Source organism: Barbus barbus (genome assembly GCF_936440315.1).
Source record: "Barbus barbus genome assembly, chromosome: 50".
In the NCBI taxonomy this organism is placed as follows: Eukaryota; Metazoa; Chordata; class Actinopteri; order Cypriniformes; family Cyprinidae; genus Barbus; species Barbus barbus.
In genome coordinates, this window is record NC_136728.1 from 11,635,452 (window position 1) to 11,655,012 (window position 19,561).

Here is a 19,561-nt window from a genome sequence, read left to right on the forward strand (position 1 = left end):
TTTTTAAAAGTAATGAACCTTTTGGTACATCCTGCCAAAGATTCCTGTTTGAATACTAAACATGTCAATACAGGAATTAAATTGTGCTTTTGTTAAGATAATCCTAGTACAAACGCTACTGAATAAATCTATTGTTGTTAAAGGGTCTTCTGTAATTATTTTTTATTTATTTTAATAATTAAATCAATTTAACTTTTTTAATGAATTTATTTAAAATTGTAAATCAGGCCTATATTTTATCCCTGATTTTTTTTTGTCCAGCTAATTCTGTCAAATGTGTAATTTTTTATCACTTACATTTGTTTATCCTTTTCATCAGACAACAAAGAGCAAACAATGCATTCATTACAAGGCCAATAGACCCATGTAGCTCTGAGCATTGTGCCTAAGGCAGAGCAACTGCAGTGCCTGAGACTCTCATACCGCCCTCATTTCTTTGTACTTTGTCACTTGGCAAAGGGCAGCCGGGTCGGAGCTACTAGTTTCCGTGGCAGCCCGTATTATTTGCATTCAGTGCGTCCTGGTGAAATTTGTCTCACCATTCTTCACATATGCTGTACTTTCACTTCTGTACTTCCTTCTCATACCATCTGGCTGATAGAAGCAAGGCTGGGCTTAGGCCAGCTTGGTCCAAACCCCAGTCGTGCTGCGTTCAGCAGCTCTTTGCTTATCCCACTAATTCCTCAATGCACCCTGCTCTTATAACACTCTTTATACAACTGAAAACACAGGATAAATGTGTTTGGACTTTTGTGTCATGTGATTTTTCCTTATTAGCTTCGCATGGATATCCTCTTATTGTAATTTACACTTAAAACCCTAAACCCTTTACTTATGACTGTAATCCAAACGTCCATGATGTCTCATTAACAGGATTCTTGCAGGACTGTCCATGAAATACATTGCACTAAGGTTGACATTTAGCTGTGGATATGCTGCTCTGTACATCTTGGGAGTCCTTTTCTAAATGAATGAATATTGATGTGAGTGAAAGCTATGCCTTTCAGTGTTACTCCTGCTGCAGGGACATTCATTTTGATTAACATTAATCAATCACTCGACTGCTATGTTTGACTTTCAAATGAACAAATCAATACAGTGTTGTTAAGGAACATGCTTTAAAAGATTAAGCTCTGGCTGCTGTGTTGGGCTGCAAGTTATGATTTAGCCTTTAGCCCTATTCATGAATAAGTTTTCTGGCATATTGGCATATAGTTTTGGGGAGCAACTAACTAAACTTTCCTAGTAAAGTAGCAAACCTTTTCTAGTGAAGCTACTTCCAGTGAATATTGTATTTTGAATGTCATATTGAATTGCACATGCAAATTCATCACTAAGTGAGCTCTATCTCAAATGTAGTAATGGAAAGCCTGATTTGTTCTACAGAATCATTTCATCCTAAACAACTTTCTGGCATATGTAGCGCTGGAAGGTGTGGTATATTGTAATAAATTGGTTCGTCCTGAAGTGCGATTCATTTTAGTGAATCAGTTCATCTTAAAGTGATTTATTCAGGTGAAGCATTTTGTTCACACAGTAAATGAACAGAATCAAAAAAAGATTCTCTAAGTTAAGTTCCTTCATGGCATTTCAGACTTCTTTATAGCAGAATATTTAGTTTATTACTATGTTTTTGATTCAGTTATGTAACTAGGCAATATTCTTATTTTATGCATTAGGACCTGTATTTATTGTAAATTTATTAAATCAAATTTGATGTTATCACCCAATTATTTATCCATTCATTCAAACTTTCATTGTTTTGTGTGAGAAAAGAACAGCTGACACTGTACAAAAAAGTACAAATGACAATTGTTTATTTCATTTTATATCATTGTACAGTTATATATTTTTTAAAAAGATTTTACCCTCTGAAGTAGCTGTATTGAATTAGAAGTTTTGCAAACTACTATTAAAAAATAATAGCTTGAATATAGTTTAATTACTTCAAATTATTAATATTCAAATTACTAGTAGCTTAACACTTTTTGAAAAGCTAATAGAAAGCACAGATATTTCTCTTAAGGGATTTGTAGTAGATTAATATGTTTACAGTTTTTCTAATGCTTAAGCCTCAGATGCTCATTTCTTTTGCTTTCTTTTGAGTTTCTTTCGTTACAGGATGACCTTTAACTAGTGTGTATCTCCATGCTGCATCTGTTTTAGATGAGATTTTCAAATAATGAATAGGCTCAATGAGTCTAGTCACAATAATAACTTGTAACTTAATATCAACAAGAAAAAACGTATGTATCCCTTCCAGGTCAAAGGACTCTGCACCACAAAAGTGATGTTCTTGAAACGGTTGTATTAGTGAACCCATCAGAAGATACTGTTATCTCTGAGGTAAGTTATTTAAAGAAAATCTCTGGACAAGCTGCTATAGGTTTCTAATAAAGATAAATAATAGATTTGATGTTAGACTGAATAACCTTGTCTAAGTATATCCTTGCTGCAAACAGACCGACTCTAATAGTCTAATGTGTTTTAAATGTCCTCTTTGTCTCTTATTATGTCCTAGATCCATTGTCTTGTATCTGACCCAGCTGTGCACAAGCTGCTGGTCCTGAGTGGGCAGAGTTCTGACCAAGGTGACCTGGTTCTCCAAACTGGAGTGTTCAGTCATCAAACCTTCTCACGTGTGTTTGCTGATCCTGGGGTAGGTTTAGATAATATAATTGTATTCACATTGATATGAAATATTTATGCATATTGTGACTAATTTTGGACTTGTTTTTTCTCTTACGTAGGTCAGTAATTTGCTGGTTAAATCCGGCTCTGGACAGCGGGCATCACTGACTGTGTCTTGCCGTGGTGAGGCAGGCTGGAGCTCTGTGGGGCAACAGCAACGCATTAGGGAGTTGCTGAATTATAAGCTGAATCCAGAGCCCATACTCCCTAAGATGGAGGGGGTCACTGAGTTTACCGAATACATATCTGAGACTGTGGATGTACCATCCCCATTTGATCTTCTTGAGCCTCCAACCTCTGGAGGATTCCTAAAGCTGTCAAAGCCTTGCTGCTACATTTTTCCTGGTGGACGGGGGGATTCTGCGCTTTTTGCCGTCAATGGTTTTAACATTCTGATTGACGGTGGCTCTGACAGAAGGTCATGCTTCTGGAAGCTTGTCAGACATTTAGATCGTATTGATTCTATCCTTCTTACCCATATTGGTGCTGATAATCTTCCTGGGATCAATGGACTCCTTCAGAGGAAGGTTGCAGAACAGGAGGAAGAACAGTCTCAAGGCTCAACCACCTACAGTGATTGGATGAAAAACCTTATATCACCCGAGCTCGGAGTTGTGTTCTTCAACGTACCTGATAAGCTTCGCACATCAGAATCGAATTTGAAAGTCAAGCGAAGCATTGAGGAAGCTTCTCTTACATTGCAATACCTCAACAAGCTAGGAATTAAGCCTGAGCCTCTCTTTCGTGTGGTTAGTAATACCATCGAGCCCATCACTCTTTTTCACAAGATGGGTGTGGGCAGGTTAGACATGTTTGTCCTGAACCCTGTGAAGGACAGTAAGGAAATGCAGTTCCTCATGCAGAAGTGGGCAGGTAACAGCAAGGCCAAGACAGGGATAGTGCTTCCCAATGGAAAAGAGGGAGAAATATCTGTACCATATTTGACATCTATTACTGCTCTCGTTGTATGGCTCCCTGCCAACCCTACAGAAAAAATTATCAGAGTTTTGTTTCCAGGAAATGCACCGCAGAACAAAATCCTTGAAGGGCTTGAAAAGTTGAAGCACCTTGATTTCTTGCGGTATCCGGTAGCCACCCAAAAAGACATAAATTCTGGCGTTTCACCTTCAACGCTAAAACAAACAAAGTTAAAGCAAAGAACTGACAGCAAAGAAAGTCTCAAATCATCTCCCAAGACTCAAGCACCAGCTAAGCCTTTTAAGAAAGAAACCGATGAACATGAGGATGTATCCATTGTCGACATAAAGAGTGACTCTGTCAATGTGAACAAGATTGAGAAAAAAGAAGAAAAGAAGCACACCAAGCCACTGAAACCAAAAGCAGATATGGCAGAAAAGAAAAAATTATTGAAGGAGAAATCACTGAAAAAACACCCCAAGGAAAGGGTGTCTAAAATGGATGAAAAGAAAGACAAAGAAAAGAGGGAAGTTAAAAAAGAAAAACGTGAAATTAAAAAAGATGATGGTGTGAAAAAAGATGAGAAAAAGTTTAAAACCAAAGACACTTCAAAACCAGAACTGAGAAAAATAACTAAACCTGACCTGAAACCATTTACACCAGAGGTCAGAAAGACCCTCCACAAGGCCAAAACCCAAGGGAAACCCAAAACAATAAAGAGCAAACCTACAACTGCCAAGGTAAAGAGTGCAGAGATTGTGGCCGAACCAGTGGCTGAGAAGATTGAGCCTGAGAAACCTGAAAAAGGGACAGGAGAAGTAATATCTGCTCCATCTACTCCAGAAGATTTAACGAAAGACTTTAATGAAATGAGACCCACTGAAACGACAGATCAATCTGAAGCTCCTAAAAGTGCCCTTACTGTCTCTGAATTACCAGCTAAAAGAGACGATGAAACTTCAAATGTTGCAGAGGAGGGAGAACAAGATCATGTTACAGAAACCGATATTGTGGAACAAAAAACTACAGAGAAAGAAGCAGCACCATCAGCAGAAATCCAAGAAGTGCCATCAGCAGAAGTGAAAAAACAACAGGATGAGACCCAAACATCAGAATTAGAGAAATTTGAGGATGAAGGTGCTGCAATTGAAGATGAAGATGAGGAGGAGGTTGAGATACAGCCTGTTAAGAAGAAGACAGAGGAGGAGGAGGAGGAAGACATGGGAATAGGAGATGAAGAGGATGAAGGGGCAACAAAGGAAACCAAAGATTTAGAGGGCGTGGACAGAAAGCATGAACTGGAGGAAATGGAGAAGCAAAAACAAGTGGAGGAAAGAAAGACTGAAGCTGAAGAGGAGCAGTTTGAAGAAGAGGATGTGATTGAAAAAGCTGAGCTGGAGGAGGCAGAGGATTTGGATGCCATTGCAGATGAAGAAATAAAGGATTTCTCTGCTGAGAAAGTCAAGGAAGAAGAGGATGCATACTTGTCAAACGTTGGAGGTGTTACAGCTGGCATTACCTCTACAGCCCAAGGAGCTGCAGCAGCAGAAAACTTATCATACATTCAGGATGAAACCATCCCTGGTTACTCTGAGACTGAACAGACCATCTCAGATGAGGAGATCCATGAAGAAGCAGAGGACAGGATACCACACCTTCAATATGAGGTTGGTAGCTATGATGTCTCCGTCCCAGACCAACCAGGCTCCTTTGATGCCATCCATGGAATGAGAGAAATGCAAGCTGCTGTAACGGGCAATGGAACAAGCAAAGTATTGATTGGTGCACAGGAGCCACCTATTTCAATCTACACCAGCATACTTGCAGCACCACTAGCTGAAGAAGAACATGTTTCTTCAGCAACGTCTATAACAGAGTATGACAAACTGTCTTCTTTACCCACTTCTGTTGCAGAAGATCAGTCAGTGGCATCCATCACAGCACCTCAGACTGAAGACACTGGAAAAAGTTCCCTTGTCTTGGATACCGTTCAACCGGTTACCCAGACTGAGGCCACCCAAGGAAAAGACTACGTACATTCAGCTGGAACCATCTCACCAACATCCTCCTTAGAGGAAGACAAGTGTTTCAAATCATCTCCCTCTGATGAATCTCCACCACTTCCCTTAGAAGGCAAAACTGAGGGAATTGAGATGGCTGTCCATTACGGTGATGAAGAGGAGGATGAATATGAGGATCAAACACCAAATGTTGACATTTCACTTGGACAGTTACAAGAAGCATATGCCTCACCTGATAAACTTGAACACAAGGAGAAAGAAATGGACAAACCCAAAAGTCCTGTGCCTTTAGTTCCTGATACTTCATCTGATGAAAAATCCTCACCACCTGAGATGAAGACGGCATCAGTATCACCTTCTAGGGAGGACTCATCTTTTGAAGTACAAGCAATACTCTCCTCCCCATCGCACAGTGTTTCTAAGCTTCCTGTTACTGAAGCTAGTGTTTTTCCAGATGTGGAAGACCGCTGCATTAGCCCTGATGACAGCACTGTAAAAATGGCTTCTCCTACACATTCTGGACCACCTAGTGTGTCTCACTCTCCCCTCAGAATGTCACCTGTGGAAGGGAAGGATAAAGTTCTCCTTAAAGAGACTCATCAAGAACCAGGAGTGCCAGTTAGCCCCACTAAAATTGAACCTGAAAAGGAGAGTTTAAAACAAAAACCTGGTATTTTAGATGAGAAAGAAATACCTCAAGCAGAGGAGGAAGAAAAGGATAGAATCCAGGGAGCAACCTCTGCACCGTCCCCACTTGTTGATGACTTACCAGCTAAAAAAGAAAGTCTACCAGTTCTACCATCAAAAGAAATAAGTGATACAAAGGTAATGCCTGATTCAAGTGTTGAAAAGAAGGGCGAAGTTGAAGAGGACTTAAAAGAGAGCAGCAAGGCTGTAATTCTTGAGGATAAAGATACCAAATTATCTGATGATCATGACGGTGAAGAAACTTGTGATTTAAAATCGCCTACAGACAAAGAAGAGAAAAGAGAGGAGAAAGAAAAGGAGGGTGAGAGAGATGATACTGAAGGGAAACATAAGGAGGAAGACCAATTATTAAAGTATGCAGAGGTTACAGATAAAGGTGATGTAACATCAGAACCAGAAAAAGCACCATTGCCATCTGAAGAGGATTTTGATAAGAAAAATGCAAATGAAGAGCTTCAAGAAAAGAGTTTTCCAACAGTTCTGGAAAGTTCTGAGATAGAAAAACAGGAGAAAGAAGAAGAAGAAATTCAGTCAGATAAAGCCAAAATATCTTCTAAATTGGACAAGGAATCCAAAGAGAAAGATCTGACTGATATATCTTGTCAGTCCATAGAAAGCCCAGATATCAAAGCAGAAACATCAACATCTCCTGAAGTAGCCAAAGCATATATGGAGACACGAGACACTGTAGAGATGGATGTGACAACTAAACCGGAAAAGACCTCTGAGCAGAAATCTGAATCAACTGATATTACACCTGAACACATGGCTTTGGAGGAAACGGATTCATCTGTCTGTATAAGCCCATTTAAGGAAGACATAGATGGCCTCAAATCTCAAATACAACAGTTAAGTGAAAAAACAGATGAAGAAAAGGTAGAAAGTAAAAGTGAGGCTGGACTAACATATGAGAAAATGATTTCAGCTACCAAAGAACACGAAGACTCTAGGGATACAAATGTAGAGAAAGTAAAATCTGTGATGCCAGAGCAAATTTCCCTCTCAAAACCAGATGTTCAATCTACAGAGATGCATATAGAAGTGTCCATTATAGAGAAGGATATGTCTGCTAAAGATGATCAAGGATCTAAAGGGATGTCAGCACAAGAGATGAAACCTCATACATTAGAGGCAACTCTAAGTGAGACCGAAATTACTAGTAAACAAGATGAAGACTTAAAGGAGAAACTATTGGAAGAAACTCAAATCACACAACATTTAGAAAAAGCAGATGTATCATACAAAGAAGAGATTCAAATAACACATTCCGTCATTTCACAGAACACAGATGAAACTAGCCAAGATTTGGAAACTGTAGAGGACACTAAATCCAAAACACAAATTTCCATTTCAGACAAAATGGATTCCTTACCAATATTAGACCAAGAGCCTAAAGACAAACAACCAGAATTGAGCCAAGGTCAAGATTTGCTGTCTGAATCTGAGAAATTAGATTTGTCCTCTAAAGATGATCAGGACCAGAGAAACAAAGAGTTTGTGAAGCTAACTAGCAAACCAGATGAAGAGTCTACAGAATGTCAGACTTATGAAAAAAGAGATCTGCATACTATCTCTAAATCTGATTTTGATTCTGAAGTGAAGAGCGGACCCCAGACAATAACACCAGAGAAAGAAGATGTGCAAGCTAAAGCTGATGAAATAAGCAAAGGCATATTTGTCAAATCTGAACAACCAGTTGAGTTTGAAGACATTTCACTAAAACCGTATGAATCTAAAGATAAGTGTGTGGAGGATATTCAACTTCAGATATCTACACATCAGTCAGTATCTGAGAGTGCCGCTGCTAAAAACGACCAACAGTATGAAGAAAAACACACTGCAGAAAAACAAACTGAAGAACCTCAACCAAGCATGGCGAAAGATGTGCCATCTGACACAAAACAAGAACTTAAGGCAATATCTGTGGAAGAAAAGCCAGAACAGATTCCAACAGAATCAAAAACTGTGGATTCAAAATCAGAACACGATACTTTAGACACACTGAAGAAAACAGATCTTCCCATTGCAGAAGACAAAACAACTGATTCAAAAGTAAGCATAGAGCCTGAGGAGAAATTAATGAAAGACGACGCATCAAAACTGGTGTCAGATGAATTAGACAGCAAAATGGACTTGGGAGCCAAACCGAAATCTTTGGTAGAATCTTCAGAACAAATGTTTGAGACCTCAGATCTGAGTTGTAAAGAAAAAGTGGAATTGAAAGATGAACCTAAAGGAGATATCAAACAAGACACGCCATTACATGAAACAGATACGTTCCCATCGTCAGACATTGGATTTAAATTAAATTTAGATTATAAAGAAAAATTCATTGAAGAAGCCTCTTCAACTGTGGAGAAAACAAAAGACAAGTCAACCTTTGAATCTACATTTCCAACCAAGTTTTCAGATGAAGATGAAAGTACTGAGGAGGATGAAGGAGATGCTATTTGTATGGGAGGGGCTGGTTCAAGACCATTATCAGTGGAACCTTGGAAGTATGAAGAACCAAAGGCAAGCAGTTCTGAGACCAGCATGAAAAAAGAGGAAATTGTGGCCCATTTAGAAAAAAAAGAGTTGACTAGAGATTCCAGTGGAACATCACCTGAACCAGAGAAGGAGTGTAAGATGGATACCACATCACTTACACCTTCTACTACAGATACAAGTACTAAAGCTGTCTCCGAGACTCTAACTGAGAGCAAACCAACAAGTATCACACTGCCCAGCTCTGACAGTCAGGCAAATGTTGAGGATGACAAACATGAATCATTACACTCTTCAAAGGAAGCTGTAAAACTTGAGAAGGAGGCTGAGAGGGAAAGGGAAGGAGAACGAGAGATTGCCTCTCCAGGGTTTGAGTCACTCTCTGATTTTCAAAAGACTGGCAGTGCTGATGAGAAATGTGCTGAAAAGTCTGATACTGAGAAAATGAAATCTGATGACAAGATGACTTATGAAGTGGAAAAAGAAAGCTATGAAGCCTCTAAATATGAGCCATATGAAAAGCCTGTTTCAAAAGAGACTGAGAGAGGAAGAGAGGAAGAGGACCAGTACCCTAGTCTGGATAGAGATTTAGATGACAACAGAAAAACAAGTCAGGCCACTTTTCTTGGAGCTGCTTGTTCAGTAGAGGAACAAAGTGATGAAGAGCCAGTGTCTTTCAGCAAGGTTGATTACCAGACCTCACCAAGTATTCACAGCAGCCACAGTGCCTACTCAGAGCAAGACAATAAGGAGCGATACCAAGAAGAAGAACTGGTTAGAGAAGAGAGACCAGATCTTTTTGTCGACAATAATCTTACATATGACAGCAAAGCCACTTCAGCAGCAGGTTCAAGCTTGTTTGCCTCTAGTGATTTGCAAGACAAATCAGAGAAATTGGAGCGAGAAGAAAAGGAGAAGGAGAAGGAGAAGGAGGACACGCATTCTCCTCTTCAAGGAAAAGATGATGGAAGTCATGTTAAATTGCCAGATAAAGAGCCATGTACATCTGCTTCCAGCCTTTCAAAACCTGATACACAAGAGAAAGACCATAAAACAGAAGAAACATTGGCAACACCTCATTCAGAGGACCTGGACAAGACCAAAACCCATGTGACTGAAGCTTCCCCTCCACAAGGGCTTCTTACATCCTCACAAGATAAAAATCTTCAGAGTCTAACAACATCAACATCTGCTTCTGATGAGAAAAAAATGGAGAGTCCAATCTCAAGTGAAGGTAACAAAGATAAAAACAAACTGGATTCAGTTGAAAGCCAAAGTGACCCGTTTTCTTCTGGTCGATACTCGCCACCTGAAAAGGATATGCTTCCTGCTAGGTTACCACTTGAAGATCCCAGCACCGCCACTCCTGGTTCTTCGGGTCAGTCCATGAAAGTTGATGACAACGTTCTTGCACTTGAGTGCACTGGAAAAACAGATTCTCTTTCCAGCAAGTCATTGATTGTGAGTGCAGAGACAGATGAATGCTTGGTCAGAAGCCAAAAAATATTAGCAGAAGAAGAGGATGACTATGAGGAGGAGGAAGAGGAAGATGCAAGTGACCTGGATATTGAAAAGGGTGCCAGAGAGATGTCTGAAAAAGAATCCAAAGTAGCATTTGATACCATGACTCTCTCTAAACCACTTGAATCAAAACAAGAAGATACTACTGGTTCCTTAGCATCTGGTGCATCTGCAGAAAATCTACAGACAGATACAACTGGTGATTCATCCACAATAAAGTCCCCCACAACAGAGCCTTTATCAGTACCTGCAGAGCACAAGGATATAATCAGCAAGGAGGATGAACTGTCCAAGAAAAAAGATACCTGTTCAGTCCAATATGACATACCCAAACCCAGCGATGACAAACATGAGACACAGAAAACGTCTGATAAAAAGCCTGAATTGACTGAATCCCAAGCTGTTGCTCAATCAGCCATGTCTGATGCAACTTACTCATCATCTTCCTCCTTTAGTTACTCTTCCTCAACGTCTGCCTCATATTCAACTGGTCAACATCTTGGAGAAGGCCTAGAAACATTGATTAATATTCCTAGTGTCCAGCTACGATCAGATGGAGACAGTATATCATATGAATACTCATCGCTAAAAGAGGAAGAGTCGCCCATTATGGATTTACCATATTTAAAAAAAGATGAATACATGGAAGTCACAGACCGACTTACACCTGCTACAACTACAGCGGAATCAATATCTAGTCTTGCCAGGTTTTCTCCTCTCAGTCCCTTGGAGGAATCCAAATCGTTTCTTCAAGATCAAACATCATCAGCAGAGGAAAAGTCAGAGGACGATATGTCAAGCATCATATCTGACAGGGATCATGTCTCTCTTCCTAAACATGTAGCAGAGCCACGTTCCACAAAATTACCCGAATCAGCAACTTCTGAGCATGCAGCTCACCCAACTGAGGTGGCATCAGCGGCATCTCTTAAGTTTGACATTGCACCTTTGGAGAAGGCTGACTCTACAGACAAACAGTCACAGGAAAAATCCTCTGATGGTGAGCCTGAGGATAGCAAAAGCAATTTTGAGGAAGGAACCTTACCATGTAGAATTGAATGTGAAAGGTCTTCAGCTACTGAAAAATTAAGTACAGCATCTGTACCAGAGCAACCTGCTGATGTAACCACAATATTACATTCATTTGATCTGCAAACCACAGATGGACCAACAGAAATGACTAGTTCTCAAAAGGTGCCAGTCACAACATGTGGGCCTCTCAGTACTAACACACAAAGTGAACAAAGTATGAAGCAAGAAGGGGCAGAGAAGTCTGAGGAAATTAAAGACTTGCCTGGAAAAGTACAGGAGGGGGTTGAAATTAAAGAAGCAAAAGTTAGCAAAATTGAATATGAAGAGGAGCGTGAGACAGATAAGAAAGAAGGAGTAAAACATAAAGCAATGGAGGAAGAACAGATACAACCCGAAAAGACCATCAAAGTGAAGTCAGAAAAGATGGGAGAGAGCCTAGATGATGGCAAGAAGTCAGAGCAGCAGAGCAATAGTGAAGGGAAAACTGAGCAGTCAAAAGTAAAAAAAGAGGTAGAACAAGTTGAAACAATTGTAGAAAAGGAATGTAAAGAAAAAATGGAAGAGAAGAAAGAGCAAACAGAAGAAAAGATGATGGAAAAAGAGAGCAAAAAATCAGATACAGTTGAGACCAGCCAGCATAGTGCCTTTGCGTCCACAATGCAGCATGAAGATGTATGTCTAAAGGCTCCACCTGGCTATGGAGAAGATGTTTATGAGGGTACAAAGGAGGAAAAGAGGGATGAAGAGGAGGAAGTGAAGTATGATTCAAAAGAACGTCCACCAACTCCACAATCAGGAGCACAGGGTTGTTATCCTGAGGTCTCCAAGAAGTCAGATGAGGAATTAACTCGACCCTCTGATCTTGGTATGGAGGCCATGTCCTCACATTCACCTTTGCTCTTCAAACACCGCAAAGGAGATATCTCTCCATCCTTCATTAATCCAAGCCTACAGGAACTATCGAGTGAGGACGGAGAGGAAGATGCCAGAAGCCATCATTCAAGGGATGATGATGGTGATGAGCATGAGCAGCACTCTGTCAAAAGGAGATCTCACAAGCAGCAGCATCATCATCCCCACAGTCACCATGAAGATGGTAAAGAGGGATCGCACAGCATCCCGAGTGGTACATCGACTGGGCATGGCATTATGCTAGCAGGGGAGGAAACTCCTCCTACATCTTTGAGCGAGTCACTACCATCTCAGTCTGACTCAGATGTTCCTCCAGAGACTGAGGAATGTCCTTCAATTACAGCAGAAGGGAACCTTGATTCTGATGAAGATGCAGAACATCTACCTGTGGACAAAATGTCTGCAGCTGGCGGCAGTGGAGGAAGTCATCATTCCTCCTCCCCGAAGAGTCACGATCCCCCGCCCATTCCAATGAAAGACCCTCTTCCTTACCCTCCACACCCTGATGTGTGCATGGTGGACCCAGAGGCTCTTCTTAATGGCCAGACCCACACTGAACGACCAGTGAAGAAAGACCTAAAAACAAATAGAGGCTTGAGGAAGACACTTGGAAAGTCTGCATCGCCAGGGCGTAAAGGAGATACAAAAAGCAGGAGATCTACTACCCCTGTGAAGCAGACATCCAAAGACTCCTCACCTCATGATCTTAAAAGAAAAGATTCAGAGAAGACTTTTCGTTTGTCCAAAATGTCTGAGACACAGGGATCCAGGGGAGACATCTACAACACAGGAAGAGGACTGGTCAATGGTGTTAAGAGTAATGCAGGTACAAACATGCATGACACATTAGTAACATATCGGTTATTGAGTAATGTTAAGAGATTTTAATAATTTATCAGTCAATATTGGATATTTAACTGTGCATGTTAATATACCGATCCACCTTTTTCTTGGTGTAAAAATGGGCGTGGACATTTGTAAATTTTATGGGTCTGGCTTCTGGTTTCATCAGCGTCCAGCTATTTTTAGCTGTACAAAGCAGTTCATTTTGCTGCTTGATATTGAAAATAGGTGTCTTACCATAATGTATCGTCTTAATTATGAACACACTGGTTTGTAGTTTAAACAGTTTTACCGTTTACTGCACGTTGTTATTCTTCTCGTTATTTCCCTATAGCGGCTAATGAACCAAAAGTCTTGCCCATAGGCTTACTTCCACGTTGAAGAAAAAGGTGGATATTTACATTTACATTATCTCCACTGTCATGTAACACTCACTCAAATTAACGCTTCAAAAACTCTATTTAATGCTGCTAAAATGAACATCCATTTTTCATACTGTACATTATAATGTTATGATACCTAAATTCACTTGTAGCATTTAAAATAACTGATTTTTGTTTTTAGTGCTTTTTAATTAGTGTTTTTAATTTATTTAGACAAACTAGTGCAGATTTTTTATCTTGTCCATTTATCGGCAATCAACCATAGCATGGAAGAAATATCAGTAAAAGCCAGACAAATATCTCAACTGTACAGCAATGGTTCTTCATTAAACCGCACATGCATATAATCAATGGTATATTCTTTTAGGCTCCAACCTGAAATCAAGTGCTGGAACTCCACCTGGACCACCCATCTACGTCGATCTAGCTTACATTCCCAATCACTGCAGTGCTAAAAATGTTGATCAAGAATTCTTTAAGCGAGTGCGAGCAGCATACTATGTCGTCAGTGGAAATGACCCAGGCAGTGGTGAACCCAGCCGTGCAGTTCTAGATGCACTCCTAGAAGGGAAAGCACAATGGGGCACTAATCTACAGGTATGATTTGACTTTACACTAAAATGAAATATATGGATGTGTTTGTATGTTTGTTGTAGGGATCCCCTAAAACAGGGGCTTTCAAACTGGTGTCTAGGGACACAAGTGGGTACTAGGATTTAATTTTTTTTTTTCTGGGCTGTCAAAGTTAAAGTGCACTCTCAAGATATTAATTAAGCATGTTGTTTAATGTAAGGATCGAAAACCCCTGTCCTAAGGTCTTACTTGAAAGCAAAAACTGCAATTCATAGTTAACCTGACCATTTTCTTCTCATCCAGGTCACTTTAATCCCTACACATGACACAGAGGTAACTCGGGACTGGTATCAGCAGACCCATGAGAAACAGCAGGACCTGAATATAATGGTCTTGGCCAGCAGCAGCACAGTGGTCATGCAGGATGAATCTTTCCCAGCCTGCAAAATAGAATTTTGAATTGGTTTTCTATTTAGAGCTTTCCATTCATTCCTCATTCATTTCTAATCTTTTAGGTTTAGATGGGTTACTCTACCCACAGCCTTCCATCCGCTGCCATTTATAGTTTGTATTCTAATCCTCAAAAATTCAACAAAATCCTAGTGCTGTCAAAGGACTTCATTATATGCTTTGGTCCTGAATCTATTGTACATTTTTGATTGCATCTGCAAGGCTTTGGCAGAAAACTGAATGTTCACTAGCTAGCTGCTATGAAATAATAATATATTGTTCAAGTAGGCTAAAGTTGCATTGCAAATTGAGTTCTCACACTCTTTAACATAACTTAAGAGAGACCAAGATTTTATCCTGCCTGTAATTTGAATTCGAAGCACAAAAAATGCCCTCTGTGAATTGGTTAATACATCATCTGATTAATGTTTCACATCCTTTATCATCAAATTTAGCAGACATACCACATATAGACACAGCTGCCTGGGAGAACATACTTTAAACATAAGGTCACAAGGCCTTAGAGCAAACAACCTCTGAGAACAGACTCAAAAAAAAGTTCAGAGTAGCTGTCTTGTGAGCTACGGTTACAATGAGGTTAAACAAGTCTCCCCATGAGATCACATACCAGCAGATGAGTGAAAAAGAAATAACTGTACTCTAAATTGCTAATCCAAAAAGGATTTGTGCCAAATCTCAATTCTTCCAAATGCCGATTTACAATATCAAACATAATCCAAGATTTGTGTCCCTTAGGTGACAAAGATGGATCATTCTCTATTCAAACATCGAAGCAGTCCAGCGTTTTATCTCAATAATGTGATAGTAGTGAAGACTGTACATGTATATGTAAATGGTTTTAAGAGTAAAGCAAAGTACATGGCATCTTTACAAACTACTAACCCACTGATATGACAGATTCTGAGTGACTAAGCTTTAATATGATCATGTGACTCAGGATATAGAAGGCAAAAGGTTACTGAAAGAATAAGAGTTTTGTGTTATTTCAGTATTGCAAGTACTGTACTAAAGCATGCTGCTCTCTAGCTTGGATTCAACTTTGTTAGTATATTAATCTAGTGATCTGTTTTGGGGATCTGTTGGGGTCCAGATCTCTTCAAAAGCAAACTAATTACGAGCAGCTTGAATACCATCTGCCCATTAACTGAGTAGACCACCATTAGAGTTGCAAATTACATGATTGAGAAGCTGAGATTCTCTGGCTCACAAGCACTTTAGGTTTAACTTGTTTGAACGGAAACTGGTGGAAATTACACTATATATCAAAATGTAGCAGTAGAGACATTTGTTATAGAGAGACTAATCAACAGAATTGAATATTTGTTTCACTGTTGCTGTGAGAGACCGTGAGGGTTACCCTCATGTGCCTTTTGTGTGTTGTTTGACAAAGATATTACATACTTATACACACACGCAACAATATGTCTACTAAAATTTATTTTGGATTAACTGAAATGAGAAATTCTTAGTAGCCTTACTTCTATAGGTTTACGCTGTTAAAGTTTAAATTGACTGAGAAGTGTGAGTATTATCAAACAGCAGGCGTTTATAATAATTACATTATGTTGCACCAAGTACAATTGCACTTTTCTAGAATGAAGTCAGTTTGGTAGACAGGCATCATCATGTAAATAATTAAGTAACATTTTAATTTATTTGAAGGAAAAAAAATATATATAAAAAAATTTCAATTAAAATGACTGATCAATATTTGTTTCTTGGTCTGGCGATGTGGACAATAACTACTTTAGCTAGTTGTTATCTAAATTAAATTGTATGGTGGTCTGTTATTGAGAACAAATACTCTTAAAGTAGAAGAACAGGAATAGTTTAAGGTACAATTTTGACTTTTGTTGCTAGTATTAATACATTAATTGGCATTTTTATGGCTTACATCTTTACAAATAGGAAAAATATGAATTCAACCTAACCTGAAGTTATATCAGTTACAAAACAAGCTAACAATTAGTGTTTCTGCTTGCACTGGAGGCAAGAAAAACTCATTAGAAATCGGTCTTTGGCTTGATTTGACAGTGGCTCTACATTTTCAGTTACATTGTGAACAGTATCTTCAATAGCAAAACATCAAGGCCTCATTGGTAAATGCACAATTGTTTGGTCTTTGAAAGGCAGCAGTGCTATCATCCGTCCTGTTAGAAAACAAGCTCTAAAACACTGCACCCCTAACCCTAATCCAGTATTTTCGCAGTGAGTGGATAGTTTTTAGTCTGTCTTGATTTTTATTTCTATTTTTTTTATGTAAAATCAATATTAAGCATTGCAGTAGACTTAATTTTGTGTTAGATTTAAGTTCTCTCAGAGAAGTTGTCTTTGAGATGGTCAAATGACAGGGTCTTTGTTTACTTTTACTTGCTGAGCACGCACAGGTTTGCAATGGTGGTCAAAGCCTAAAGAAAGAAGCTGTAGGGCCTCAAAAAGCCTTGAAGATTACATTAGTTTATTGGTTAGATACACAATTATTCGCAAAAATCACACCCAATTCCGCCGGTGTATGCAAACCCACACTGAGACCAAATTCTTTCAGTTTTTGCTAGAAGGATTGTTAAAATGGGCTGAATCTGTACTGTACGTCGTATGGTGTGGATATATTTTCTTATTTGAAAACGAGTGTTTTATTTCAAATACCTGGCCTTAGTAACAAGTACTACATGGTCTTGTTGATTAGCTGTGATTTCTTTACACAAAATTAGTTTTGTGTTAAAGATGAATGCACTAACTTGAAATAATATTTTTGAATGTAAAAGTTGCTTTGCTGGATGCTGCTTGAACAAAGAACTAGCAAAATATGCACATGGAACAGTGAACCTCAGAAAATGGGTCACAGAAAGAACTGGTTAGAATCGGGAGTGACTCATGACAAAATATTACATGTTCAGCTGTTGCTGATTTTAGTACAGATACATAACTCTCTTGAAAATAAAATTCAAAAACTTTGGTTTGCAGAGGGCTGTTTCACAACTACCATACTGAAAACGGAATACACTAGACGTGAGGTTTCCTCCTTTACACTGAAAAAAGCCTAAATAGAAATGAAAACAAATGGCATAACCTGTACATAAATCAAAATAGCTGACGTGGTCACTTATGTGAAATGCTTTCTTTTAAGAAAGTTCTATGGTCATTGTAATTCTAATTTCCTAAAGGTAAAAAAAAAAAAGACTGCTTAAAGTACCTCCACAAATCTCTATTAGTTTCTTATCAGATTCATTCTACATCAAAAGCATCATCATGTGATGGATTCATTTGGCCATGTCATGTATACGTATCCATCTTTGCATGTGACCTTATTAGTTATACTCCTGAATGTAATCGTTTAATAATCAGAATTAAAACTATTTTAAGATGATATATTTGAAGCTAATTGTCTTTATGGTACTGAAATATGCATATATTATTGGGCTTGGCTTCTGTTTGCCCTAAGATGTTGTCAAGAAGATGCTGTGATATTTCCTCGTTCTTTGGCGCTGTATGAATCTTAGTTCTCTTCTTCTTTAGTGCAATATTCAACATTCTGTCTTTAAAAGCTCAATGCAAAAGTAGATTTCTGCTGATTTACTGTAAAGGGAACCATCCTGGTGATCATCAATAAAAAACATCAAAATTTGGAAAACTCTTTCTGCGTGGATCTCTTTATTATTTCACTTTATAATATTTTCCACTTAAACTTGTGGAACTGTTTCAGCACAGTTGGTTCATATTTTTTTCCATGTTGATTTTCATAAAAGGTTTTAATTCCTCCGTTAAACCTGAATATTTCTTATATATATATATTTGAAATAATGCTAAGAGATGGCTTCAATGAAAGCATATACATTGATTAACAACACTGGAGCACACAACAGTTCTCTCTTGATAGGTTTAAAAGTTATTGTTAAAAAATAAAAGTTAATGTTTAATCACTACCGGCGCTACTTTTCTCTTTTGTATCGTGCCGAGCACGTGCTTTTCGCCGTAGATTTGTCATACTTATTTCTTAGTCTCAGTTATTGATTATATTGAAAATTACTTTAGCGGACTGATTATTAATAGTTGACTCCGTATTAATATTACTGTAATGTAACATTACAGTGTTCGACTCATTGTTTTGTACAATGGACTATTTTTGTTAGCGGAAGCTTTGATAATGCAAGTTAAAAACAACTAATTATATCAGTAACTTAAATGTCTCTTTTTTTAACCATCTGAGGACCGAATCTTTCGTGTGTTTTTTTCTGAGGAAATCTATGGCATTACCGTCGATAGAGGTTTGAACCCAACAGTCGTTTGAACAGTTTCTTCTCCTCTCAGTGACATTACTTCACACTAAATGAGCGTCCACAACAACCCATACCTCTTCCAAAATCTGACAGGAGCTAAAGTGCTTGTTAGCCTCTAGTCTCTCTGAGCAGCGGCCGATTCTTAATTCGCCAGCTCACCGTCTCGGAGCACTGGGCTTCTTGTTGCTATGACGATGTCTTTTATTACCAGCAGGTGATATTTTAGGGCAAAGAGGTGGGAGCAATTTATGATAGTGTCTATTCAATTTGATTAATGATCTTGGTAACCTGTCAGAATTTATATCGCGCATAAATTGCAAAATGAATTATGCAGCTACTATGCAATTAAAACTAGGCAAAGCGAATATTCATAATATAATTCACTTCAAAGGCCCGATTTTGCATTATATTTCACTATATCACTCCATCAGGTCCCTGTGGGAAAATATACGCTGGACGTTTGGCATATTTGTCCCCACATGAATGAAAATGAGCTAACAGAGCACAGTATGACTTCATCTTTAGCTCGCGGGTTGCCTGAGATGACTCGCTGTCTTCACGCGCGTTCAGTCACTCTGCGGATGAGAATCCGTCACTATGGCAACACAGCAGCACAGCTGAGGGCAAAGCATGAGTCATCATTATTGTTTTGCATCACACTCTTTGAGACTCTCGCACCACAGATTGAATTTCAAAACCTCAATTAAGTCGGAGAAAACAACAA

The 19,561-nt window shown here is 38.9% G+C and overlaps 1 protein-coding gene across 1 annotated transcript in view; it reads left to right on the forward strand.

The window, feature by feature from the left end:
* The window catches only part of LOC306868541 (uncharacterized protein), a 37,573-nt gene extending 21,354 nt beyond the window's left edge, over window positions 1-16,219 (forward strand). Inside the window, exons 3-7 of the mRNA XM_079414761.1 lie at window positions 2,264-2,346; window positions 2,522-2,659; window positions 2,751-13,116; window positions 13,884-14,113; window positions 14,393-16,219. Of these exons, the coding sequence (XP_079270887.1) occupies window positions 2,264-2,346; window positions 2,522-2,659; window positions 2,751-13,116; window positions 13,884-14,113; window positions 14,393-14,548 (10,973 nt within the window). The 3' untranslated portion in view covers window positions 14,549-16,219. The remainder of the gene's footprint in view (window positions 1-2,263; window positions 2,347-2,521; window positions 2,660-2,750; window positions 13,117-13,883; window positions 14,114-14,392) is intronic.
* The last annotated feature ends 3,342 nt before the right edge of the window (window positions 16,220-19,561 follow it).